The sequence below is a fragment of the Phytophthora sojae genome (assembly GCF_000149755.1).
Source record: "Phytophthora sojae unplaced genomic scaffold PHYSOscaffold_3, whole genome shotgun sequence".
NCBI classification, from domain to species: domain Eukaryota; phylum Oomycota; class Peronosporomycetes; order Peronosporales; family Peronosporaceae; genus Phytophthora; species Phytophthora sojae.
This window is the reverse complement of record NW_009258117.1, coordinates 7,106,686-7,132,445: the sequence shown is the minus strand read 5'-3', so window position 1 is coordinate 7,132,445 and position 25,760 is coordinate 7,106,686. Positions and strand designations below refer to the sequence as shown.

The 25,760-nt window shown below is 55.9% G+C and overlaps 8 protein-coding genes across 8 annotated transcripts; 4 read left to right on the top strand and 4 right to left on the bottom strand.

Moving 5' to 3' along the window:
* Positions 1 to 338: 338 nt before the first annotated feature.
* On the top strand, positions 339 to 5,399 carry PHYSODRAFT_488111 (hypothetical protein; the record flags this gene model as incomplete). Its single annotated transcript, XM_009525973.1, has 13 exons — positions 339 to 1,319; positions 1,403 to 1,632; positions 1,699 to 1,840; positions 1,910 to 2,008; positions 2,077 to 2,511; positions 2,578 to 3,144; positions 3,217 to 3,534; positions 3,607 to 3,699; positions 3,766 to 4,010; positions 4,079 to 4,154; positions 4,219 to 4,351; positions 4,419 to 4,696; positions 4,761 to 5,399. The coding sequence occupies 13 exons, from the start codon at positions 339 to 341 to the stop codon at positions 5,397 to 5,399; spliced, it is 4,236 nt and encodes a 1,411-aa protein (XP_009524268.1).
* A 384-nt stretch (positions 5,400 to 5,783) lies between these two features.
* Positions 5,784 to 7,085, bottom strand: PHYSODRAFT_492340 (hypothetical protein; the record flags this gene model as incomplete). The annotated part of the gene is made up of 1 exon (XM_009525972.1): positions 5,784 to 7,085. The coding sequence occupies one exon, from the start codon at positions 7,083 to 7,085 to the stop codon at positions 5,784 to 5,786; it is 1,302 nt and encodes a 433-aa protein (XP_009524267.1).
* A 508-nt stretch (positions 7,086 to 7,593) lies between these two features.
* Positions 7,594 to 12,995, bottom strand: PHYSODRAFT_299232 (hypothetical protein; the record flags this gene model as incomplete). Its single annotated transcript, XM_009525971.1, has 5 exons — positions 7,594 to 10,364; positions 10,441 to 11,047; positions 11,119 to 11,412; positions 11,504 to 11,713; positions 11,787 to 12,995. 5 exons carry the CDS (start codon positions 12,993 to 12,995, stop codon positions 7,594 to 7,596), a joined length of 5,091 nt encoding a protein of 1,696 aa, XP_009524266.1.
* A 236-nt stretch (positions 12,996 to 13,231) lies between these two features.
* On the top strand, positions 13,232 to 17,963 carry PHYSODRAFT_313688 (hypothetical protein; the record flags this gene model as incomplete). The annotated part of the gene is made up of 2 exons (XM_009525970.1): positions 13,232 to 15,039; positions 17,300 to 17,963. 2 exons carry the CDS (start codon positions 13,232 to 13,234, stop codon positions 17,961 to 17,963), a joined length of 2,472 nt encoding a protein of 823 aa, XP_009524265.1.
* A 388-nt stretch (positions 17,964 to 18,351) lies between these two features.
* On the bottom strand, positions 18,352 to 19,190 carry PHYSODRAFT_453250 (hypothetical protein; the record flags this gene model as incomplete). The annotated part of the gene is made up of 2 exons (XM_009525969.1): positions 18,352 to 18,897; positions 18,960 to 19,190. Coding segments are annotated over 2 exons (777 nt in total), but the record flags the coding sequence as incomplete, so codon positions are not given.
* Positions 19,191 to 21,461: 2,271 nt separating this feature from the next.
* On the top strand, positions 21,462 to 21,831 carry PHYSODRAFT_409623 (hypothetical protein; the record flags this gene model as incomplete). Its single annotated transcript, XM_009525968.1, has 2 exons — positions 21,462 to 21,588; positions 21,797 to 21,831. Coding segments are annotated over 2 exons (162 nt in total), but the record flags the coding sequence as incomplete, so codon positions are not given.
* Positions 21,832 to 21,835: 4 nt separating this feature from the next.
* Positions 21,836 to 22,477, bottom strand: PHYSODRAFT_489855 (hypothetical protein; the record flags this gene model as incomplete). The annotated part of the gene is made up of 3 exons (XM_009525967.1): positions 21,836 to 22,117; positions 22,182 to 22,238; positions 22,310 to 22,477. The coding sequence occupies 3 exons, from the start codon at positions 22,475 to 22,477 to the stop codon at positions 21,836 to 21,838; spliced, it is 507 nt and encodes a 168-aa protein (XP_009524262.1).
* A 1,395-nt stretch (positions 22,478 to 23,872) lies between these two features.
* On the top strand, positions 23,873 to 24,226 carry PHYSODRAFT_488387 (hypothetical protein; the record flags this gene model as incomplete). Its single annotated transcript, XM_009525966.1, has 1 exon — positions 23,873 to 24,226. The coding sequence occupies one exon, from the start codon at positions 23,873 to 23,875 to the stop codon at positions 24,224 to 24,226; it is 354 nt and encodes a 117-aa protein (XP_009524261.1).
* Positions 24,227 to 25,760: the final 1,534 nt, after the last annotated feature.

The window sequence follows — 25,760 nt, the reverse complement described above, 5'->3', positions numbered from 1 at the left end:
TGGAGAGGTTTGGTGGAGAGGACGGTGCGCGCACTTGGAGGTGTTTTGAATAATGAACGCATCGCGACAGATAAGCCCCAGACGCCTCCTACCCGGAACGCCTTCCACGATTAAGTCGGTGCTATCCTGGTAGAACCGCATTCTACAAAGAAACCAGCGCTAGCCAGGTTGAATCGGAAGGGCACCGTCGAAAGCTGTGCATACGCGCAACTTTTTCTGTCAGGTTGAAGTTGAAAGTACCGTACACGACACAGTTTAAGCCCGCACAGATATTCGGCCGGGCGTAACTTTCCGTCCTGACTTGTCGCCCCAAAGCGTCATTACGTCGGACGCGAACGATGGACGCCGAGCTGCTGCGGCGCGTGGGCTTCTTCTGCGCACTGTGGACGCTGCAGAGCTGCGCGACCGTGCTGGGGGCCATCTCGCGGGACGCCATCTTCCTGCGCTCCTACGCGGCCTCGAGCGTAGCGGGCCTAACTCTGGCGCTGTCACTGTCCACGGCCTACGCGCTGACGCTGGCGACGCAGCTGCTGGAGCGGCTGGCGGCGCGTCCTGTGCGTCCTGGAGTGTACTACGCAATCAGCCCGCTGGTCCTAGGCTCCGTCCTATTATGTCTCACTCTTCTGTCGCTAGTCGCGCCCCCATTGGCCCGCGCGACCTCGGTCCTACTGTACCTCTGGCTTGAAGTGTCGACCCAGTGGCTCACCCAGCAGTTCTGGGACCTGTGCGCCAAGGCCTTCGACGTGGCCCAGTCCAAGAAGTTCTTCGGGGTAATTACATTTGGGTCGACGTTCGGAAGTTTATTGGCCAGCTTTTTCGTCCTGCCAGTTATCCAGAGCAGGCAGCTGCCTACGGAGATGAACCTGCTGGTGGCTGCTGCAATCCTGTTCTTCATCGCCGGGGTCCTGCTGGTATCGGCCGGACACTTTGCATCTGCAGGATCAGGCCAAAATGCGTTTTCAAAGACGACGAAGAATAGGGCCCAGGATAAGTCCAAGGATCCTGCAGATGCGTCCTCCTCTGCGGCTATCATCGGGGATATCCAGGCCAGGACCTACTTGAAGCACATTTGCTTCTTCGACATGATGGCTACAGTCATGCGGGTTTTGGTGGACAATACGACGCTCTCGGTGGTGTCGCTGCAGCCAGAAGAGGAGGTCAAGGCCTCGCTGTCGATGATCAACGGACTGCAGAGCTTCCTCATGATCCCCATGCAACTTCTGTCGGGCTCGTTCTTCACGCATTTTGGAGTCATGTACGGCATTGCGATGCTGCCAGTGTCCATTTTCCTGTTCGGAGCTTCGACTTATGTTTCCAGTGTGGGTTTTGTTGTTTGTTTTGTTTTTGGAGTTGTGGAGCTATATATTTTTTTCTAATTGAAACCATTGCTTGTTGTATGCAGTCCGCTTACTCGCTGATTTTCACGCGAGCGCTGTACAATGCCGTCTCGCAGGCGATTTTCAACCCGGCGAGGCAGTTGCTGTGGCTGCCTTTCAACGAGAACGAGCGGGGTCGTTTCCAGAATTTCGTTTGCGGCCCGTTCCGCTCGCTATCTCGAATCTTTGGCGCTGTGCTGTCCATGGTTTTGACGGCGACCATTGTCGTCCACTTCATTGGAACGTCGTCGACGAGGTACGGGGCCAGAAACTTTTCATTTATTACGATGTAGGGAAATTCTAACATCTCCTCTGTATTTAGTGTGTTAATGATCGCGACGTCGGCAGCGTGGTTCGTTGATGCGCTGGCGGCCAGGAAGTCGTATGCGTCGGAGTTTTACGCCTCGTTACGACAGGGCTACTTGGATTTGACCTCCCCGCTTGTTGATTTCACACCTGACCAGGTAAGTCCTAAGTCTGATTTTATCCTGTCTGACTGGTTCTTACATTATTTTGCTTTGATGTGGATGTAGATTTTGCTGGTGAAGGAAACGTTGGTGAACGGCGAGCAGAACCAAGCCAACTTTGTGCTAAGCTCGTTATCCCACGAGCACATTGGTCTTTTCTCCCAGGTTAGTCAACTTGACCGTGTCCTGTACAGTTCACCATAGCTGACGCCTACCTTTTCTTGTATGAATAGGAACTGCGATCGCTGTTCTACAAGAAAAACCGAGATGGTCTACCTGTCACACCCATGCACACGAAGTTGCGCTTGCTGAACCTTCATACGGCCGCGAAGCGTGAGTTTGTGCTGCATGCCCAGGAATCGTATTTGCTTCCTGACTCGAGCACGTTCCCCACCGGAATATTCAACACGATGGACCTAATGATGCTGGTGAAGGACAAGTCGGTCGCGGTGCCACGCCAGCTCCGAGTTGCGGCGATTTTGGCGTGTGGCTACGAGAAGTTTAACATGAACGCGGACCAGTGCTCGGAGATGCTGCACAAGTTACTTCGTAGCGGCGACGAAGACAAGTCGGTGGTTGTATGCGCTGCTGTGGCGTTGCTACGGATCTCTGACTGGATGGATGAAGAGGCGAACGTTATTCTTCAGCGACTACTTCACGAAGAGAAGGTTCGTTCCTATCGTTTCTGGCTTAAGGATCGTCATAGCTTATGAGTATGATCCTTCTGTGTGTAGGTGCTGGAAGCGCGTGTTGTGGGCCTGAAAATTGTCGGCAAAGAGTTACCGGAGCTGTTAGGCGATGGGTTCCTGGTCTATCTTCTCCACCACTCGTCAACTCAGATTATTCAGGCCGCGGTGAAGTGTTGTACCAACAGCTCGCGCAACTCCCGAATGCTCATCCCGGCGTTGATGAAGCACCTGTCAAACTCGGTGCTGCGCTCTCAAATCGTGGCAGCGTTAAAAGGGTTTGAACCCGCTGCGTTATGGGGACCGCTATGCCAGTACACGGAAGAAATTCTGCAGTTGCCAACTCAAGGCCTGAGCAACTACGCGCTAGCTTCTGACCGGATCCACAGCAAGAGAGAGGGACTGGCAGGCGCACTCAAGGTTCTCGACCTCGGAGATTTCCCGTTTGAAGACAAGCTGGACTTCCTGCTACACCTGATTGAGACGCTGCTAGTGTCGTCCAAGTCGCCTGATGAGGAAGTGGTCGAGCCGAGCAGCAATACTGATGTCTTGCATCACCTTTTCGGGAAAGATGTCGTCATGGAAGAGCTGGTTGTTGACGCACTGCTATCGCTGGTAGGCAACGTATTACACCTATCCTGCATTGGTTTTGGTTGTGTGATTTTAACAGTGTTGGGCAATATGCAGGTTTCGTCGACAGATGAGAAGACTATGAACTCGTTTTCGCAGTTGATGGATCCTATTCACCACGCTTTGAGCATCAAGATCCGCGAGGCACATGAAATGCGTCACGTTCTGGAGCTATTTTTCCAGATTTGTCCGCGCACTGTCACAAACATCGAGGAGACTTCTCCGCTGCTATTACAGCACGTCGAGCACAGCTTGAAAGATACGCTTCGCCTCCTACTCAAGTTACTGTCTACAGGGTTTCCGAAGGAATTTGATGTCTCTGTCATTCTGGAAGGCTTGCAGTCCGATTTGGGCCAAGTCCACTCCGCCATTCAGGTATCGTGGAGTTTATCATATTATTATTTGCACCCTTAGTTGAGCGTGGTTGTTCACGTATTTGTTTTGTAGGAGGTGCTGGAGAATCTTCTCCCTTCGGCTTACAAAGGCTTGGTGCTACCTTTGCTTTTCCCGAAACTATCATCGACAAAGGCAGCGTCAAAGGTGCGCAATAAAGCGTTCTAATATGTTGTTATTGCTGTGCTGCACTAATAAATTGTGTTGGCGTAGATGGCGAAAAGCATCGTGGCGTTATTTGGTGGCAAGGACGGTGTGGACATTTTGCTGGACGTCATGAAACACCAGGAAACGGAGCTGGAGCTGTCAGCCCTCGCTCTCCAGTACTTCCTGCACATTGCTGGAGACCACAGCGAGCACCTCAACGATGCCGCGAAGCTAACGTTCCAGGACGAAATCATCCCGAGCTTGCTCAACTACGAGCTCACCAAGGAGCTGCTGATTGAAACGTATCACAGGTACGGAGTCACGTGCTGCGAACCCATCGATGACGTGCTACTGATCGTGACAATGTTATGCTGTGTAGCCGCCCGGAAGTTTTACCGTATGAGTCTGTTACGTCGCTTAAGGAGTGCGAGCCCCCACTACTGTCGCGCATCGCGGTACGAACGTAACCACATTGCCAACAAGATGGATAAAATACTCACAACTGTTGTGTTGTTACAGGTGGCAAACTGTCTGCGAGTGTCTTCGCTGTTTGAGAATGTGTGCGCGATCAGTATTTTACGGGTGATATCGCACCACTTCGTGCCGATGTCCGTGAAGCGCGGAGAAACGTTTGCTGCCGAAGGAGATATTGGTAACTTAGTGCTTGTATCCCCTCGTATTGATCCTAAGCACTAACCTTACATCTGTTGCCCATGCAGCATCTGCGATGTATGTCGTTGCTACAGGCACCGTCCAGCTCCACAAGGAGAGGAGGATTTTAGCCGAGCTGGGCTTTGGCACTTGTGTTGGGCAGGCTGCTCTGCTGCAGCACTCTCTGCACGCCGGAACGCACATTTCCTCCGCCACCGCCCTCACGGACTGCACCCTGCTCAGCATTTCACGGGAAGAGCTCGACGCTTTGATCAAGGAGACTCCGCAAGTGTCGCGAGGCGTGCTTAATGCAGTGGCCTCGTCTCTTCAGCTGCTGTACTTCGAGGTAAGTGCTGTCATACTTCTGCCGCGTAAGACCATTACTGACTTAGCCTTCACTCTTTGCCCAGCCTCTTCGCGCTATTGCTCAGTCTGGAAGTCTCCCTCGCCGTGACCGAAGGGCTTCTTTGACTGCGGAGACCGCACACTCGGACAGCGAAGCCGACCACCCGATGCTCAAGATGACCGAGTCGCTGACGACCAACATCAAGGCCGCGCTCTCAGTCGACCGAGCGGCCAAGTCGTTCCTGTACAACGTTGGCCGCTCTCGTACAGCCCCTCGCAGTGCGCCGTTGTCGCTACCAGGGGCCAGAGGCAGACGCCGGAGTCTCAGCAACTCGCAGCCGATCGGCCGGAGCTTGAGCTCGGATACCTTGACGTCCAAAGGGCTGCTCACGCTCTCAGACCCCGCCGACTACACAACGTTCGAGAAGTGCATCCACCTGAAGGCGTCGCACCTGATGAGGAACCTCGACGACGAGAAGGTCTCGCTTGTGGCGCTATTATCAAGAGTTGTGGTGTTCGGGCACGGAGACGTGCTGTACTCGAACGGCGCGAAGGTGGACTGTGTCTATGTTATCATCGACGGCACGATGGAGATTGCTAGCGCACAAGGCGACGCAGCTAGTGACTCGGCACAAACGGCGACCTCGATCAAGCTTCACGATGGCGACTGCTTCGGAGAAGAGGTACGTACATACGCAGCTTAGTTGGCTTATCTTGTGTGTTTCTGCTAACTGAACTGGTGCCTCTGCAGTCCTTCGTGCCCAACGCCACTGCGCATGGCGTGGCGTCAACGGTTGGCCGATGCACGCTCTTCGAGATCACGACCAAGGAGCTCATCGACTTGAGCGAGCTGCACCACGACATCATGCACGTTCTGCTGGCGTGGCTCTCGCAGACGCTGGCCGAGTCGACCAAGACGATGATCGCCCCTCTGCTCTCCCCGACGACTGCCAGTGCCCCCGCCGTGTTCTGGGAAGACGAAGAGGAAGCTTCGGAGCTCAGGAACCGCATCGGCAAGTGGAGAGCGGAGACGGATTAAGCGCCATAAAGTCTAGATTCAAATAGAATGGGGAGCTAGTGCATTTTACTCAAAGGAGTACATCCGACGGGGGTTTGTCCTCAGTCAGCGGTGTCAGGTGCAGGTTTTCGTAGACTGGCAGGTACGACACGAAATGCTGCAGCAAGTCGAACGCGGGGTCGCAGTAGCACGGGAGGTCGAAACGCGTGGAGCCGGCGAGGAAGACGTCGACCCCTTCGTCCGTCTTGCTCACGCGCGCGGCCATCACGAACTTGTTGTGCATGTTGAGCTTGCTCATCTGCAGTCCGAGGTCCAGCTTCACGGGCGGAGCGGTGTTCGGGATGACCGAGTCGCCAGTCGCGTCCGCCACAAAGGTGCACAGGTAGTGGTCGTGCACAGCCTCCATGGAAACTTCCCACGAATTTTCCTCCCCATTATCGTCGCGAGTCGAGCTGATAGCCTCCACGGTCGCTACTGCCTGTTGATTCATTTCTTGCGAAAGCTGGAGCACTCGACACGTCAGAGAGCAGTCGGCCTCCTGGTGGGTGACGATCGAGTCTTGGACGAGCGGCACAAAGGTGCGGAAGATTTCATCACTTTCAACAAAGTTCCACACCGCCATAGCCACCTCCTTGGCCTTACTGTCCAGCTCAGCAGGCAGCACCCGGTGGCATTTAAAGCCCATGTGGTCGTTCACCAGTGTCCCCGTTGCGATCTCCCACCCGTGCGACTCGAACTGCAGCGCCAACCGGATGAAAGTTTGATCGCCCGTTGCATCTCGCAGGAGTCTTGCAGCATTTTCTTGGCAGATGATCACGGCAGCTCGCAGGCGTTCGTCCAGTATCAAGCGAGAATGAGGGGGCTCACCCCTCCACTCGTCAAGTGACTTGAGACTCCGTTGCCGCATTGCGTCTGCGTCCCCTTGCTCGTCGCCCGCAGCTACAGCAAAGTTCAGAAGCGGCGCCGTCTCCATCAAACTGCTAACGCGTTGCAGCCAGTGCGCATGCTCAGCCAACTTCCGCATCATTGTGGCTACAGTTTGCTTCACTTCAATACAATTCTTCCCGATTTCATGGGTCGAATTAGTCGGTGAAGAGGCCAACCGCTCCTTCACCTCAGCGATCTCCTGCTGCAGCTTGTCAATCTGCGCCTGGTATTCGTTGGGCTCCACCCTCTGCTTCTTCTGCGCGTGCTGACTGGCGTCTTGCTCATAAATATCACTCTCCTCCTCTTCATCCTTCTGCTCTCCCGGGCTAGTGTGTTGCGGCTCCGGTACATTCTCGTCCACAATCTCTTCGTGGGCCCTTTGCAGCGTTTCCGAAGGCAGGCTGTCCTGGTTGTTGGGATTCGACGACGACGAAAGGTACTCCATGGTCATCGAGCTGTTCGAGAACTGAGCCCAGCATATCGTTAGGTCTCTTCCCTTCGGCATTTTTACTGCGATTCAATCCTAGCGATACCTGGGACAAGCATCTCGAGTCTGGGACGAGCGCAATAGCGCCATCACGCTATCAATAATGATTGATGGACATCTAGGCCAATGGCTTCTTTCCTGTCCGCAACACATTTGTCGTTGAACAAGACGTAGTGTCCCCATGGCAAATTTTCGCACCTGAAGACATCTCAGCCGTTGAACATCGCCGCCGTTGAAATCGTCAAAGCCATCGAAATCTTCGGGATTCGTCGCTTCAAATCAACGCATGGCGCCATCCAGCTCAACGGTAATGGCGGCTCCCACGACGCAAGAAAAGCACTGTCGAAACTTGTTGCGATGAACACAGCCGCAACCTCCGCCGGTCCCACCCGTTGGGAGACAAACACTTTCGATATCTGGCAATTGTTAGAATCGGATTGCACAATACGCTCGCCGGCTACAGATCTCAACTAATGATGCAGCTACTTGCGCTGCCTGAGGCAGACAGCTTGGACTGCTGTAGCAGCTCCTCTACCTGCGCCTTGTCACTGGCAGCTTCCTCCTCCGTGCTAGCTCCGTTGCCGGTTGCATCCGACGGCTGCGGTGGGAAAAGCTGCTCAATCGATACTTTAGCGGTGTCACGTCTGCGATAAAATAGTATGTACGCCATCGAGGACACAACCTCTTTCTCGTCGATGTCCTTGCACTGATGGTCATTGAAGCACTTCCACTTGCCATCATGATCGCTCAATATGTATGCGAAGTAGTGTCCTCCCCCCAAAGCACCAACGTGGTTCACAACGGCATACAAATCGTACAGGAATCCGTCATCACCACGAACTGCAGCTGTAGCCGAAGCTGGTGCATCCAGCACTGACGACGACACTCGGCGCGGGCTACCAGGTCTTGTTTGCTTTGAGTTCCCACTAGCCGATGGAGAATCAGACTTGCTTTCGCTTGGCTTCGCCTTTAGTTTGCCACCTAAGAACAGCCAATACTCCAGGCCAGATAAGCGACCGCGCGCTTCACGCTTCCGAGCAACAAAGTCATCAAACTGTAGCCCTTTCAGCGGGAAGTCCACAAGATGGTGCAACTTGCGTCGCGACACTTGAGTGAAGCAGAACCGCTTCAGATGGATCACCAACAGCGGAGGCAGGCGCCACAGATCCATCTTCTTGGTAGCGGGACGCAATGTTTTGCAGTGTCCACAGTAAGCTTCCGGGATTGTCTCCTTGGCCGTGAACATCTCCATACAATGCGCCAGGTTGAGAGGCTGGTTGTCTTGTCGCTGGTGTTGCTGCACAGACGCGTCAAAATCCATTTTACTAGCTTGAATCGGGTCGTACTCTTCCTTAAGTGTCCGGATATCCCAATCAATTGCCACGGTTTCCTCCGCCGCTAATGGGATGACAGTCTGTGCGGATGGTATAAGCACGCAGCCCAAACACCCATCGAGCCACTCACAGCGAGAACATCCAATTCCATGAGACGTCACAAGTCGCAAACAGAATCCAAACTTTGTCAACGCGAGGTGTTCTCCAAGCGCCAATGACGATGCATCCGTCCGGACTCGCTTGTGATTCTGGGTCTTCGTATCAAAATATGACGGTGGCGGAGGCTGTTGCCAGTTGAAAATGCGGCGAAGTCGTTTCCATACGAGCACGTATAGGTTGTAGGCCGTTGTAACGCGCAGGGATACGCGAATAACCAACGGAGCACCAAATAGCCGGGTGATATGCGCGTTCGTAAAACTGTCTGTCGAACGCTCCACCCGGCGATGTACAAGGAATACGAACGCATCGCTTTGACGACGCTCGATCACTTTCGATAGCGGGATATGATACCGTCGAACGCCCGAGGGATATGCCACATTAATCGTGCCGGAGTTGGTACTGCTCCCGATGACACGAGCAGGCACCAAATCTTTGGTTTTGTCAACGCGGACGTAGACCGGCGCCCCCAGCGGCAATAGTTCATCTTCGTCTTCTTCTTCACTCTCACCTTGCAGTTCTTCTTCAGTTGTGCTTTGATCGCTAGCTCTTCGATCCACCATTGACGAAGATACTCCGTTCACTCCATTTTGCGGTTCATGTTCAGCATCGCCGTCGCTTATGGCTTTTAAAGGTAGATCCTTTACCATCGAGTCTGACTCATTCGTTTTGTCAACGTCATCGGGTGTTTGCTCAGTAAGCGCTTCCGCCCTGTTCGTTGCCCCAGGAGAAACCAGCCGCGGTGGAAGTAAGTCCTCGTCACGATCAAGTTCGAATGCAGTCAGCTGATCTTTCTCGTGAATCTGCGTTAGCGGAAGTTTGTCATCCAGAAGCAGTTCCACTGTGTGCGCATTTGAGGTCCGCGCGATCACAACTCCCATCCAGTCCCCTTCACTGGTGGATCCATCAGCGCTGCTAGCTTCCTCATCTGGTGGAGTTGGATCCGTGTTCTCCTTCTCGGTTTTCTTCAAAAATGCTGCGACCTGTTCCTTCATTTGCTGGACTGTATCACCATTCTGTACTCGCACCGAAAAACGCAGGGGTACGCGGTCGGTGCGGAAGATTATCGTCAGCACAATAGATCGCGAACTGCTCTCAGGCAACGATAGCTGAAGAAAGGTAAAAGGCTCGAAGCGTGCCGACTCGTACCGACATATTGAGCACTCCAACAAGCTCTTGTACTGACCAGTAAACAGCGCAACAATCACCGAGAATTCCCGTTTTTGGTGGTTCTGCCACCACTCTTCTGCTACCAAAGCGTCCGGTCGACCATCGCTATCGGGTTGCTCGGTGTAGGGTTTCTTCACAACTCGATTAAGATCTTCACTGAGACTGCTCAGCAAACATGCCAGCAACTCCTGCGCATCGTGCTGGTCCGATCCGGCAAACTGCGGGTTGCATTTTGCAAGTACCTTCTTAAACTCGTTCGGTGCGAAGCGTTTGCGGTCAGAAGTCCAGAGAACTCGAAGCAACTCGCCGAACGCTGCAGTCAGCTTTCCGTTGGTGCCGTCACGATTACGCAGATTAATGTCCTTCAGATATGCTTCGTTCTTGAAATATTCAACCAGCAGTCGCGTGTGGCTCAGACATTGAAGCGCACTACTCATGTAGCACGTGTTGCCAAGATTGTCCAGCCCCACCAAGCCTGGGCCTGTGAATGCATCTTTAGAAAAACGTTTTCGCACAACAGGTGATGCAAGCACTGGGTCCACTTCAATTGTTGGAGAGCCAGCATCGCTTCCAGGGTCTGCATGCGATAACAAATAATGTAAGTTGACAAAACATTTCCAACGCTACATTGTTGTGGCAATAACCGCACGTACCTCGATGCGCCAAAGTCTCGCCGAGGTTGCCTCGGGAACAAATGTCAGAAGTTCGTAATGAAGGACGGTGTTGGAGCTGTCGTTTCCGTGAGGAAGCACCAGCTGCGTCACTTTCATTAACATTGCCATTGCCCTGTGTTGGCTGTCGAACACCGTTACTCGATGGCGAAGAAGTAATTGTGTCACTGGTTTGGGAGAGGGGCCATGACCCGTCATCGTCTTGCACTTCAAGCAGAAAGACACTGTCTTGAGTCAACTTTCTCAGTTCAAGAGGGTACTCGTCACGTAGTCGTATCTTGTGCTCTGGTGTCTTCTCGTTGAAATACCACAATCGCGCCTTGTCAATTAACTTCTGCAACAGCAGCGCGCGGCAAGTAGCCTCAAGAAGACTAGCGGGTGTACTCAATTCACTGAGCAGAATCTCTTCGCCGGATCGCATCACACTACCGTTTGCGGGATCAACTCGTGCGACGCGCAGTACCAACGGGAACAATTCGAGTTGAAGTTCTGGCTCCGACTTCGTAGGAACTTCGACGATTGAACGCACCAAGTCAGGTCCTCCATTATACCACGAGAATAAAACTGCGTAGACCGGCGATGGAATCATCTGCAATACGAGACAAAAATCGTCAGGCCTAATTGCATCAATATTACCAAAGTACCTTCAATCGCGCTTACATAATAATCGTGGGCCAGAACAAGCTTTTGTTTTAGCCGTCGGGATCCGCTCTGCATGAGAAGACCCCAATTGGCAATCGGCCCGGGTCTGGGCGGTCGACTTGCACCGCTATCACCGCTAAACCTAGCGGCGCGTAATGCAATGTTGCCACGGATGTTTTGGGCCATCTCGACGGCAGTATTCGGGGGAATTCGCGGTACAGGCAGCGATCCATACGGGCTCCCATTCCTCGGATCCATGTTCACGTAGTCACACCATTTTCGCCACCACTCCGCACCAACCAAATTCCAAGTCTGACCGCAACAAACAGTAAATGAACATCACGCACACCTTCGTGGGTCAACTAGCAATAATATCGCACCGCTTCAGGAAAAAATAACGTACTTGTCCGATGCCAAACACACGAGTTGCATCTCGCCAGTGCCACTCCACTATCCGCTTCTCCAGATAAGCTGACTCTGGCTTCAGGCCGAACACGATGCACGCTGCGAAGGCCAACTGGTCAAGCAAGCGCTGTACTGCAACTGCTTCCGCCGCCCACCGAGCAAACGCTTCTTCGTCCCACCCTGCCTCTGCAGTCTGCGTCGCCGAGATCTGCACGGACGGTATCAGCCACACCCATTTGTCAGTATACGACCTCAAAAAGTCAGCTACGAAAGCGCTTCACCTCTTCGACGAGTCGTTCTTCCTCTTGTTCTGCATCAACCTTGGCCTCATTCGCGTCGCAATGCACTCCAACATGAATCAGCTCCTGCATTGCGCCAAAATCCACCCTCACGGTCGTGCTTCGGTCACTGTAAATCTGAAAGAGGTGGTGCACTTTGCTGTCCCTCGATCCCCCGCGGCAGAAGTCGGACAAGAACTGGCAAAACTCCTCGAACAGCACGAGCTCCGGCATGGCCGTGCACGCGCAGAACCTTTGTAGCAGCTCCTCGGGGAACAGTCCTCTCGCGCTCAGCACCTCCACGAACTGGCTGCTGGGTATCCTGGTGCTGGCGCCTCCCTTCGGGTCGAACATCTTCTGGAACTGCCTCTCGAGCGCCGTCACCTCCGTCAGCGAGAACCTCGTGGCCTGCGCGATCCTGCGTCTAATAGCCACGGGGTTGTACGTCTTCTCGAGCGCCAGGATCTGCGGGTCGTCCTCGATGCCGATCTTGGCGGCCAGCACGGCCAGCCACTTGACGAGCAGCGCGTCGCCGCGCTCGTCCTTCTCCTGCACGACGCGGCGGAACTCGTGCAGGTCCAGCACGGCCCGGCCGTCGAAGAGCCTGTCCAGGAAGCGCACGGTGGAGGCGTGCCTGGCCCGCGTGCGGCCGTAGATGACGTCCATGAAGCGGTCCAGCACCTCGCGCGAGACCTCGCCGGCCGCGTCCAGGTCGTAGATGATGAAGAGCAGCTGCACCTGCTCCTCGTACGAGCCGTGCTTGAGCCAGGCCAGGCCGCTCAGCACGTTGGCCAGGCTCAGCTCGCCCGAGTGCTCCGTGTCCAGCACCTCGAACAGCCGGTCGGACAGCGAGTGCGGGATCATGGTGAAGGCGCCCAGCACCTTGTTGCGGAAGAGCTTCTTGGTGAGCAGCGGGCCGTTGGCGGCCGCTTCCGTTGCTGCAGCGGCGGCGGAGGCTCCGCTTAAGTTGCTGCTACTGCCGTTGGACGCGGACGAGCTCGCGCGCCGCGGCAGGAAGGCCGGCGCAGGAGTGTTGGTCGCTGCAGAGGAGGAGGACGCTGAGCCCTCCACGCGGCAGATGCGCCGGTAGCCGTCCGTGAAGCGCTTGACCTCGGCGTCCGACAGCCGCGCCACGTACGCGTCCATGAGGCGCGCGTCGCCCGCGGACGCGGACGCGGACGCCCCCTCGCCCATACTCATGACGTTCCCCATGCCGGACGGACGGCCTTCTTCGGACACTGATCTTTTGTATGAGGGAGGCGCGCTGCTCTTCAATACACAAGAGAACACACCAAGCGTACATGAAAATGGTGTGGGAACTATGTGCGTGTCAACAATATTGTGTGCACTTGGTGTAAGATCACCTTGCTGCATTTTTTAACACATTTCCCCCAACCCTGGCTCAAAGGCGCCCGAGAGCCTCCCATTCCATTGCCATCGTCGCAGTGATGCTGGCTCGGCGAGGAGGACGCGCGTGCGCGCTGCGGATCGCCAGCGAGCTGCTGCGGCCGTCCGCGACTCACGCGGGAGTCGCTAGCACCCGCGCGTGGGGGGCGTCGTCGTCGCTGTCGGCGTGGAGTCGCTCCAGCTTCGCCTTATTAGCGTCAGGATCCCCGTCGACACTTCCGCCGTTCGGCGCGCGCTTTGTGTCGCAGAGCGTCGTCAACTACGAGGAGGAGCAGGACGCCGCGCACCAGCAGCAGCCTCAGGACGAGCCCAAGGAGTCCAAGCGCCGCGAGCACAAGCCGCCGCGCGACACGAGCCTCGTGTCGCTCGAGCGCCTGGAGGACGAGTACATGACGCGCCTCACGGAGGCGCTGGAGACCACGGACGGCTCGGCCGCCTGGCGCACGGCGCTCGACATCTTCCGCGAGATCAAGCACTCGCGCGGCCGCGGGCTGTCGCTCGAGGTCGCGTCCTTCCTCGTGGAGGTGCTGGGCGCGCGCCGCCGCGTGCAGGACTGCATGCGCGTGCTGGCCTACTCGCGCGAGCAGGGCGTGCGGCCGCGCATCCAGTCGTACTCGAGCGCCATCGGCTGCTGCTACAAGGAGGAGCAGTACGCGCACGCGCTGCGCGTGTTCGAGGTCATGCGCAACGACGGCTACATCCCGCAGACCGTCACGTACTCGCACGCGCTGTCGTCGGCGCTCAAGGCCGGCCAGCACGAGCTCGTGCTCGAGATCTTCGACGACATGATCAAGAACCGCCTCGACCTCAATATCGTCATCTACAACAACATCCTCAACAGCTGCGCGCGCGCCGCCGACGTGCAGTCGGCGCTCGGCGTGCTGCGGGCCATCCGCCAGCGCCGGCTCGAGATGACGCAGGCCACGTACCATTCGCTGGCCATCTGCGCCGGCAAGACGGGCAAGTGGGAACTCGCGCTGGACGCCATGAGCATCATGCAGAAGGAGGGCTTCGAGCCCACGTCCACCATCTACAACTCGGTCTTCTCGGCGTGCGCCAAGGGCAAGCAGTGGGAGACCGTGGTGGAGGTGTACGAGACGATGCCCAAAGAGCTGCGCGAGAGTCTGCGCGGAGTGTACCTGGGCGCGGTGATCATGGGCCACGCCAAGTCCGAGAGCGAGGAGCTCAAGCTGCGCGGCCTGGACATCTTTTACAAGTATAAGGCGCGACGATCGAAGGACGAGCAGCCCAACTTCTTCGCGTACAACGCCGCTCTCATCGCGCTGCTGGAGACCAACCAGCTCGAGAAGATGCACCCCCTCGCCAACGAGATGAAGAAGCAGGGGATGAAGTGGGACACCGTGACGTACCAGTGCTTGATCCTGTCCTACATCCGCGGCGGCGCCGTGGAGACGGCGGTGCAAATGCTGCAGAAGAACGCCAAGCGCATGGGCAAGACCACCATGTGCTACCGCGAGGCCATCGAGTTCTACGACGAGAAGCGCAAGAACCCGCGCGAGGCCGTCCGCCTCACGATGCAGATGATGCAGGTGAACAAGCGTCTGAGCCGCCTTGACTGGCACAATGCGCTGCGCATCGCGCTGCAGCTGCCGGAGCGCGCGCCGTACTGGAATTTCCGCAAGTGGATGGACATCCGCGCCAAGAGTATCATCGACGACGTGCCGCCGCACCTCATGCTGCCCACGCACGCGGACCAGCACCGCGCGCTCCTGCAAGAAGCCGAGTCGGGCGAGGAGCTTCCCGAGACGAAGCACGTGCAAGACGACTACCACTCGCGCAAACGCAAGCTCAACCGCAGGAACACCGACTTCGACGAAGTAAAGCTCCTGTAAAGCGTTAGACCTTTTGCCTATTTCAGTGTTACATTGTTACAGTACGCCACCCGGGTGGCTCACCCCGTCAAGCCTATCGCTTCTCTTCGGCGGGGCCATGCATGCTCGCTGTAACCCGAGAACTACACTACCAACCACAACTGCGCTACACCATTCACTGCGTAAACCGAGAGAGAGCCCGCGCACACGAACCGCAGAATGTTATAGGCCGCGTTCTCGTCTCGTCCAGCCAGGAAGCCGTAGTGCGGGCACCGGAATACATCTTCGTTACGCCGTGTGAGGTGGAGGCGGCAGCAGCGGCCACAGGTGCGGCTCGAGTACATTTCAGAGCACATCACCATGGCCCTGCCCGCCACCTCGCACTTCGCCTGCAGTTTCTGCCGGAACTGGTGGTGGGCCAGCGTGTTCATCTGGTCGTTAAACGCGTGTGTCCACGGGGCACTTGAGCGCAACATGGACGAAGTCGAGAATTTGGGCAGCAGTATCACGTCCGTGTTGTGGCACAGGTGCGAAGCTGCCTTGCAGTGAAGGTCCTTCACGTAGTTGTCCAGCTTGGCCGTCACCGTGTAGAACTCGCGGCGAGCTGCCACGAACTGCTTCCACTCTCGGCCTGTGTGGCGGCCGAGGTGGTGGCGCTTGCGGTTGCTCATTCGGCGTTGGGCCGCTCGCTGGCGGACCTTCAGCTTCAACAGCCGCTCCCAGTTGGCGCGGCCAAGGTGGGCGATGTTGCCCTGCAGGTCCATCGTGGTCAGGAACCCCTTGAGACCCGGGTCCCCCGCTGTGCAGCGCCCTTTGTCCTCCACGGGCAGAGGAGCGACCACGTGCGGCATTTGGGCGTACCAGTATCCACGATGCGCACCTCGCCCTCGATCTCCGTGCCCTCGTCCGCTCTGATGAGGATGTTGGGTACGGAGGGGATCGTTAGGTACTGATCCACCTTCTTAAGCTTGCGGTCCCGGGGAAGTGGCGCTGGACCAAAGTGCCGCGTGCCCCTGCGGTGTCGTGCTGAGTTGAGGTGAGTCTTCTCCGCGTCTGCGTATATTGTCAAGTAGTTGCTCTCCCGTCTGGACTTGAAGTGCATGTTGATGTGGGTGATGTGGCCGCGCGCCAGGTTCGTGAAGGCCGCGCTGGTGGCGGACACGAAGTTACTGACGGCGTGCTTTCTCACGGAGGAGGGTGTCTCCAGCACCCACTCGGGGACCGGCCCCTTGTCTTCCGGGTACTCCAGCGGGACTTGGCGCTGCCTGGGCCGCGCTACGAAGAGCTTGCGCCGGTAGTCGACGCACTTGTTGTGCGTGTACCGGCACGCGTCCATCGTTTTCTTGAGCTGCCGGGCCTGCTCGGGCGTCGGCTTCAGTCGAAACTGGCGGACGTGCCTGATGAGCAACGCGTCCTCGGACTCGAGCAGCTTCATCTCGTTCCTGAGCTGGGACTTCTCCTGCTCGAGGGCGCTCTCCTGTGAACGCGTCACGCGTGATGCCTTCAAACGCGCGTTCACAGTTTTTATCTGGGCTCGAACTTCCTTTTCGCGCTTCTTGCGCTGCACACGCGTGTTGTACGCGTCGATCTTGAGCTGCTGCGCTTGAGGATCAACGCCCCAGTCAGCACGGTTAAGACGCTGGCGGACATCTTGCCGCGTGTTCTCAATGGGGCGAAGGTTGCTCCACTCGACCATCGCAGCCCAGGACCGAAAGCGCAAGTTGGGCTGCAGCGCTGCCTCGTCGACCTCCAGGAGTTCCCCGCGCTGTAGCACCGCGCGATACGGGTCACCGAAGATGGCGTCCATGCTCTGCTGCGTCTCCGCGCTCAGGCGCTGTGAGAGCGGGGCGAACGCCTGGAACGAGCCCAACAGTGAGTGCACAACCAAATGGCTCAGTACGTCCAGTAGCACCGCCCAGTCGAAAGTGGGCTCTCTCACTCGATCCTGCTCCTCGCGCACTGCGTCGTCCTGTTCTTGGCCTCGTTGCTGGACTTGCTGCCGTCGGTCTCGCTCAGCTTTATTTCGTGGGCTGCCCCGCCATCACTGCAAGCAGGTGAATCTGGTGCCGACTCTCTTATTCCATCCAGTCTTTCTCGACTCCCAGGTGAACGCCACCCAGGACGCGATTCGAACACCACCTTCATTTCCAGATTCGCCCTGGAAGGAACGCACACTTTCCCGACTTCATTCGTTCAAAGCCACTGCCATACAATGCAGAAGAGCATAGCACTCTTCTTAGCCTTGATGCTCTGCATCGCTGTAGTGCAGGGGCACAGCTGGATCGACTGCCTCGACACCGACCGCACCGTCGTCTACAACCGCGGACCCGAGTACATCTTCGGCGGAGACAAAGCGAACGGCATGTGCGCAGGCTACATGAAGAACTACCCGGGCCGGGGCGACACCGACATCAACAATGACATGACGTTCAAGATCCTGATCGCCGACGTGGCCAAGAACGCAGCGGTGTGCACGACCGCAGCCTGGGACTATTCAGGTTGGCGGCATCGCCTCTCGTTGACCGCCGGCTCCACCTTCTACTTCGGCTACACGTCCAATGGCCACATCGTCAAGGAGCACGCGGCAGGCAAGACCTTCTACGGCGTGTACTGGACGGGTGTCCCCGGCACAAGTCTGCAGACGACGTTCGACCTGACCTCGGACAAGCTCATCGACGGCCAGCTCCACAACTTTGACGACGGCAACTGCGGTGAAGCGTACAGCGACGAAGCTCAGACGATTCCGTCGGGACGTGCTGGAGGCGGATACCCGTGCATTGGCACGTGCACGATGCCTGTTGGCACTGCTCCTGGGGTGTACAACCTCGTTTGGTTCTGGAAGTTCTACGATGCCGACACCAACACGTCAATCCCCACGAGCAGCGGAATCTACGGAGGCGCCGCTTACACGAGCTGCTTCCAAGTCGAGGTCACTGCTTAGGCAGTCAAGAGCCGAGCAGATAGCCTCGAGATCACCACCGTAGCGTTCGATCACGTGTAGTACTTCGTCTAATGCATTCTAACTAGTCCGACAAGAAGACTGTGAGTCTGCATAGCAACCCAGATAAACAAAAAGACCAATGAATCTAACTATCGTCCGATAAGAAGAATGGAGGAGCAAAGCTCGCTTAGCTCTTGTGGGCCTTGCGCAGTGCGATAATGGCGGCGCAAGTGCAGATGATGACGGCGCCCACGACACTCCAGAAGTTGATGTTCTCGCCGAGCAGCAGGTAGTCCCAGATGAAGACGCACACCACGTCCAGGTAGCGCATCACCGACGCGATACCGGCCTTCTCGAGCTGGAAGCCCTTGGTCAGCAGCAGCTGCCCCACGAACGTGAACACGCCGCTGCCGAACACGCAGAGCCACACGCCGAGCGTCGACGGAACCACGAACACGCGCTGCACCAGCAGCATGTAGGCGAGCGATCCGAGCATGCTGAAGAGCATAAAATAGTGAACAATGACCATGAAGTCGATCCCCTTGAGCTTGCGCACAGTGATGAACACGAACGCCTGGCCGATGGCGCCCAGCATGGCCGATCCGATGGCAATCCACGAGCCGTCCGACTGCGCAGTGGCGTGGTCGTATCCGAAGATGAACCCGGGACGCACGACGCAGATCAAGCCGGCGAAGGACAGCACGGCACACGCGAAGCTGGGGATGTCGATGCGCTCATGCAGCAGGCATGCTCCCAGGAAGAAGGTCCACACGGGGGAGGTGAAGACGATGCAGCTGCTGTCCGCGAGCACCATTTGCGAGAGCGCGTAGAAGGCGAACGAGATGGACGAGAAGCCCGCCAGGCAGCGGTAGAACAGCATCTTGCGCTCCTCCGGGGCCACGTACAGCGTTTTGCCACTGCACCTGATGCACACCTGTAGGTCTCGTCAGCAATTGAATCCCCTCCATCGCATCCACATCCAGTGTAGTCACTTACATAGTTGAGGGCCATGGCCACGATGGAGCGCCAGAAGATGGCCTCGATGGACGTCATGGTGTACGTGTTAAACTTGACCATGGTCGACATGAGCGAGAAGCACACGGCCGAGAGCGCCACGCATGAGATGCCCAGCAGCTTGTGCGGTTGGTTCTCGTCCTTGACGTCCGCCGCAGTGGTCGGCAGTAACGGCCGGTCCTCCGATACGCGCTTCTCCGTTCCGATGGACATGCTTACTGTAACGCGATCAATGCTTCGAGGAGAGGGGAGCTGTCTGCGCTGCACGCGGCGGATTGATGAGTGACGACGTACTTGGTCCGTGACAATCCCAACGGCTGGGGAGTTTGGCCAATCAACTGGTGTCGTATTCGTCGATGGCATTCCTCGTGGCTTGTCTTGCTTGATGAACACTTTGTTTGACGAATAGCGGAAGAGGGTGTGTAGTGGGGCGACGGTATTCACGACCTGACCACGCATCGGGCTGGCGACCGAGGACGGTCCCAGTCGAGGCTGGTGTAAGATAAGACTCGGAGGTTGGTAGGCCCCAGGAGGATAGCTACATAGTGCAGTGGAGGTATCTGACGAAGTCCCTGCCGATCTCAATCTGGAAATTGCAGACTAGAATACAAGCAAGAGTTTACAGGAAGCACCAGCTTCCCTAGCGAGTGTGTTCATTCGGATCCCACTACAAAGTTAACTTTAGTGTCGAAGGAAACGACATGGACAACGGAACGACGTCGACGGATGCGACTCCTGCTGCCGCTGCGACTCAGCAGGCGGCTAGCACGGGTCGAACCCTGCGGCCAAGGAAGACTGCGGCTGCATCAACGAAGCAAGCAGGCCAAGCCAGGCCAACAAGAGGCAAGAAACCTGTGCGCACTGCTGGCGCGAGTAGAGCTCGGCAGCAGGAGACCGAGTCGGTCCCGGTGGGGTTGGGAGGTCGCTCGATGCCGCTGACGACCAGTCAGGAGACCGACTACCCTTCGGTCGCGCACCTGATCTTTATGGTCACTGCAGCGCCGAAGGTCGAAGACATCTCGCACGAAGCGCTCACCCGCTGGGTCGACCTTCGGCTCGAGTACGAAGAGATCATGAGGGCGCGCTGTGTGTCGTCTGGGGAAGACCTGAAGTCTGTCATGCGTTCGATACGCAACTCGTTCGACGACAGCTTCCTCGAGACACTGTGTGAGACGAAATGCGATAAGTCAAAGGACGAGCTCTCCGATGAGTTCATCTGGGAGTGGATCATGGCGACCGTACGGAACTTTAAGAACAACGCTTTGCCGAACATCGACAAGTTGTTTCAGGCTCAGCTAGTGATGTCAACAACCAAGTCTGATATTGATGCGAGAGTCGTGGACTATTTCCACCTCTGCAACACGATAGTGAAAACGAATGGGCTGACGGCTTTGTTCTCAGAGGAGGACGGGACCAAGAAGAAGTGCAAGGTCCTGCTCAACTGTCTACCTCGAGAATTGAAAATCCGAGTGAAGAACGAGATTGATTTCGCTTGCCTGCCGCAAAGTCCAGTGTGTCGCTGCTGTTCAAGCTCGTGAGTGAGAAGGCGTTGGAAATTGATCGCGAGGACAAAGCTCACACGAAGAACTAGAGGCGACCTCACACGCAGGAGTCAAAGCAGGAATTGGCCTCGAGGCCCCCGAAGCGTGGCAGAATCGTACGTGAGAAGCAAAACCCTCGCGAATCTCAGGCACCGGCAGCTCAGAGGACTATATTTCGGACCGACTCGGAGCAAGCCCAGCCAGGACCTAAGGGTGGGTGTTGGACCTGTGGTGGCCAGCACCGTCAAGCCGATTGCCCCGACAAGCCAGCCGACGATTCCGCTGGAACACGGAGGCTGAAACCGGGGAGGAATCGTAAAACTAAGACGAATTAGAGAGTGCCTACCCGATCGAGTGGGCTAAGCCCGATTACTGCGTGTTGGTGGTGTCGTGGATGTGGAGCACTGTCCGGACTCGGGAGCGGAGACATCGTGTATCAGCTCTACGACTGAAGAAAATTGGTGAGCGAGGTGTGCATTTTGAAGTAATGACATTGAGCGCTCGAGTGCAAGCTGCCGGGTGGAGGGAAGGCGTGGGCGCGCGAAATGACGAAACTAAGGCTCTCGCTCATGACCGCCGCTGGCCCTGTCAATATTCTGAAACCAGTGCCGTGTTTGATTCTCGATAATAAGGAAGATGTTTTTTACTTGGAGATGATGTGCTGAAGGCTTTAGGAATCGATGTCGAGCGCCAATTGGAGCTGCTAGCCACACCAAGAGGCGACGACGGAGATGACGATGAAGAAGTTCCTGAAGTAGCAGCAGGAGACAATGACGCGGAGGCGATTCGACAGGCAGTAGAGGCAATGATCCAGCGGGCTCTAGATGAAGGCTTCCCTGCTGACAAAGTCGAGCGACTGCGCACGATTGTGTACGCCTATGATGTCTGGAGGCTAGTTCTCGGCGATGATCCACCTGCAAATGTGGAACCGATGAAAATTAGGATGAAGACGGGCTGTAGGCCGTACAAGGCGAAGGCTCGCAAGTATGCGCCCGAATACCAGGCATTTCTTGAGTCGTTCAACGAGATGTTGGTGAAGCTCGGGTGGGTTTACGAGAACCCGACCAGCCGTTGGGCGTACCTGTGCGGAAGCGTGGCGCTGGTGATTTTAGGCAGACTGTGGACTACAAACCTTTCAACCCACAGACTGAGCCTATGGCTGGACTAATGCCCAACTTGCACGTTGATTTGGAGAATGTGAGAGGCAGCAACCACTTTGGGTTGTTCGACTTCATTAAAGGCTACTGGCAGCTCCCACTTGCCAAAGAGTGCCAGGAGCTGTTGTCCTACATGACTCACCGCAAGATCTACACTACCTCAAGGCAGTGTCGACGCTGCGTTGTATTTCCAGTCGACCATTGAGCGGTGCTTTGCAGCACCGCTGTACAAGCATTTGTTAGTCTGGATAGACGACTTACTGTTGTACGCCGCCGACATTGACACATACCTGGACAAGTTGCAGGAAATGCTTGAGTTGACGGCCAAGTTCGGCTTCAAGTTGAGTGTTTCGAAGTCCTGCGTATATAAACGTGAGGTGAAGTGGTGTGGGAAAGTGATGAACGGTGAAGGTGTGAAGCATGACTCATAGCGCATCCAGGCCTTACGGTCGATGCCCTACCCGACGAATGCCGGAGAACTCCAGCAGTTCTTGTGCTCTACAAACTGGATGAGAGACAGTATCGTAGACTATGCGCGATTCGCACGTCCTCTGCAGAACACACTGGACAAAGCGATGGCTCAGGCGTCAAGGCGAACGAAGCGTGCGGCTGCGGGTATACCGATCGCACTTACCGAGCAGGAATGCGCGGCGTACGACGCGATGAAGCAGACTCTGGCTGATGAAGCCACCCTCGCGTTCCCAAACCCGGATGCAGAGATGGTTTTGCTGACGGACGCCTCAGACGTTAGATGGTCAGTGGTCGTGAAGCAAGTGCCCAGTTGGAAAAGTGATGCAGACATCCAGGACCAGCAACATGAGCTGCTTATCTGTCTTGGTGGTACTTTTACTGGAGCACAAAAAATTGGAGCGCTATCGAAAAAGAGGCCTTCCCTATCATCATGGCGCGCGACAAGCTGAGCTACTTGTTGTTGCGGCCGGGTGGCTCTCGCATGTACTGTGACCACCGCAACCTGATTCATGCGTTCGCGCCGGGTCGTGAGGTGAAGAAGCATGTTCGTGGCAAGCTGTTGAGATGGTCCATGAAATTGATGGAGTTTCGGTATACTATTGAGCATATCGATGGAGCACACAACGTGTGGGCTGATATGGTATCTCGATGGGCAGGCACACGACCCGCACCAAGTGTGGCAGTGAAGCGCGTCACACTGCGCCGCCAGCGTGATGAGGACCAGTCCGGTGACTCAACTAGTCGACCGAACGACCGACCGCGAATTCGGCCGTTCAGCGACGGCAACTTTGAATGGCCAACAGTTGAAGAGCTGCAAGAAGCTCAGCAGCGGCACATTGTCGACCGGCCACAAGGCCTGACACGGAGTGATGCAGGTCTACTGTGTGGTAATGAACGGATTTGGGTTCCTAGTGCCGAAACGAGTCTGGTTCAACGACTTTTAGTGATCGCCCACTGTGGGGCGCAGGGTCACAGAGGCCGCGAAGCGCTGATGAACGTGGTGAACCGCAGGTTCCTCACACGGAATCTCTCCGCCCTAGTCAAGACTTTCCTTGCTAGCTGCCTCATGTGCCAGCATGTAAAAGGAGGGAAGGTGGTGATGAGACCATGGGCAGAGACATTCCGATGCAGCGAACGAAATGGAGCTTTACATTGGGACTACCTACATCTTGGTGAATCATTTGGCGCCTTGCAGTACCTACTGGTGCTAAAGGATGGTGCGACCCACTTTTGCGAGCTAGTGCCGTGTGCTGTACCTACAGCAGCGGTGACAGCTGAAGCAATCCTCGACTGGCACAGCCGCTACGGAGTACCTCGGGTATGGATAAGCAACCAGGGCACCCACTTCAAGAACCAAGTGGTGGCCGAGGTGGCGAGACGTCTTACCTGTGGGCAGCGCTTTACGGTGGCATACAGTCCGTGGACTAATGGGTCGATTGAGAGAGTCAACAGGGACATTGTCCAGGTCCTCCGCGCTATGTGCCTCGAAGCCAAGGTGGACATTCGTGATTGGGTACATTTTGTTCCGGTGGTACAGTCGAACTTAAACCACACCCCAGTTCCGTCGCTAGCCAACAAAGCACCAGTGGAGTTGTTCTGCGTCCTACCGGCTGCATCCCCGCTTGACTTTGGATTCAACGGCGAGGACAACACATTACTAGAGCTCGGTACAACTAGCAGCCAGATAGAAGCAAAGCTGGCACTGCTGCGTGCCAGGGTGCAAGAGATGCACAAGCGAGTGCAAGTGGCAAGGTCGGAACAAGCAAAACGGAATCAGAAAACGCAAAGAGGAGCCAGAGTGGCGAATTTCGATGTCGGTGACTACGTGTTGCGGTCTCGAGTGGACCAAAAACAGAATGACAAGCTGCTTGTCACTTGGATAGGCCCGTATCAGATCGTTGGTGCAGACGAACACTCTTTCCGCGTGCAGCACCTAGTGACTGGCGCGGAATCAGACGTACATGCGTCACGCCTTAAGTTCTACGCGGACGCGTCCTTCGAGGTAACGGAGGAGATCCGTGAGCACGTGGCTGCTCAAGGCATTGTCCTGACCGTTGCTGAGCTGAAGGAGCACCGGTGAAACTCGGCGAAGAGGTGTTACGAGATACTGGTTGGGTGGAAGGGTCTGGAGCCAATTGAGGACTCGTGGGAGTCGCTCAGTTCACTGTACAAGGATATCCCTGTGATGGTGAGGCAGTACGTAGCCGCGACGAGTGAAGTGCAACTACATATAACATTGGAGCAACTTTAGCACTTCAATTTGAAGTGACTATGTTGCGGGTACATGGTACCATTCCATTGGTACACTGGTACATTCGAGCAACGTTACCAACAAATCCCAGGTTGGCCACTTCCAAACGCGTGGTCAAGTCTTGGTGGGGCGGTGTAGTGGGGCGACGGTATTCACGACCTGACCACGCATCGGGCTGGCGACCGAGGACGGTCCCAGTCGAGGCTGGTGTAAGATAAGACTCGGAGGTTGGTAGGCCCCAGGAGGATAGCTATATAGTGCAGTGGAGGTATCTGACGAAGTCCCTGCCGATCTCAATCTGGAAATTGCAGACCAGAATACAAGCAAGAGTTTACAGGAAGCACCAGCTTCCCTAGCGAGTGTGTTCATTCGGATCCCACTACAGGGTGGCAGGCAAGGTGTCGCAACGGCCACGATGACTCATGGACCATGAGCAAGTTCTGATGGTGGTCAAACGGTATTGAGCATTGAAGCCCCGGGTCAGGAACATCTGCCCTAGGAACGTGAACAGCCCGCACCCGGATGTCGTTGCATGTACAGGCTCAATCGATTCCGTGGGGACACGCCGATCTGACTCGATCGCAGGCTGTTGTGGTGTTTCCGTCAGGTTAGCCAGGGAAGGATACTCGTCTTCCTTAAATATGACATTTCGGCTGTAGACAATGGCATGGGAGTTGAGATCTATTAAGCGATAGCCCTTCTTGTGGTCGGGGACGCCTAGATACATGCACAGCCGTGCTCGAGCATCGAGCTTGTCGCGGTATTGCTCTGTAACATGAACGTACGCGCTACACCCAAACACCTTCATGTACTGCATGGATGGAATGCGGTTGTACCAGAGCTCATAGGGTGTACGGTCGCTAGTCTTTGAGCTAGGGGTCATGTTGATCAAGGTCGTGACATGACAGACACACTCTGCCCAGAGTTGCTTCGGAAGTTTACCGTCAAGCAGTAGGGCCTACCCGTTCCATGATAGTTCTCATGCGACGTTCCGCAACTCCGTTCTGTTGCGGAGTGTACGCGTTTGTGAATTGCGCGTGTGTGCCGTACTTCCTGAAGATTTCACGTCCAAGCTTTTTGTATTCCTTGGCATTATCTGCCTGGAGAACCTGGATGTCGTGTTCTTCGATAGCACACGGACGCCACTCAAGCACACTGATGTCGTGTCTAAAGATGTTCAGGACTTTCTTCCTGAAGCCTTCATAGTATTCATAGAGCTGACTTCGGTTTTTCATCGGATATGTGAACATGAATCGGGAATAATCATCGATAAATATCACGAAGTAACGGCAACCAGTAAGACTAGGCACAGGTAAAGGACCACAAATGTCTGTATGAACCTTTTCCAATGGTGCTGTGGCAC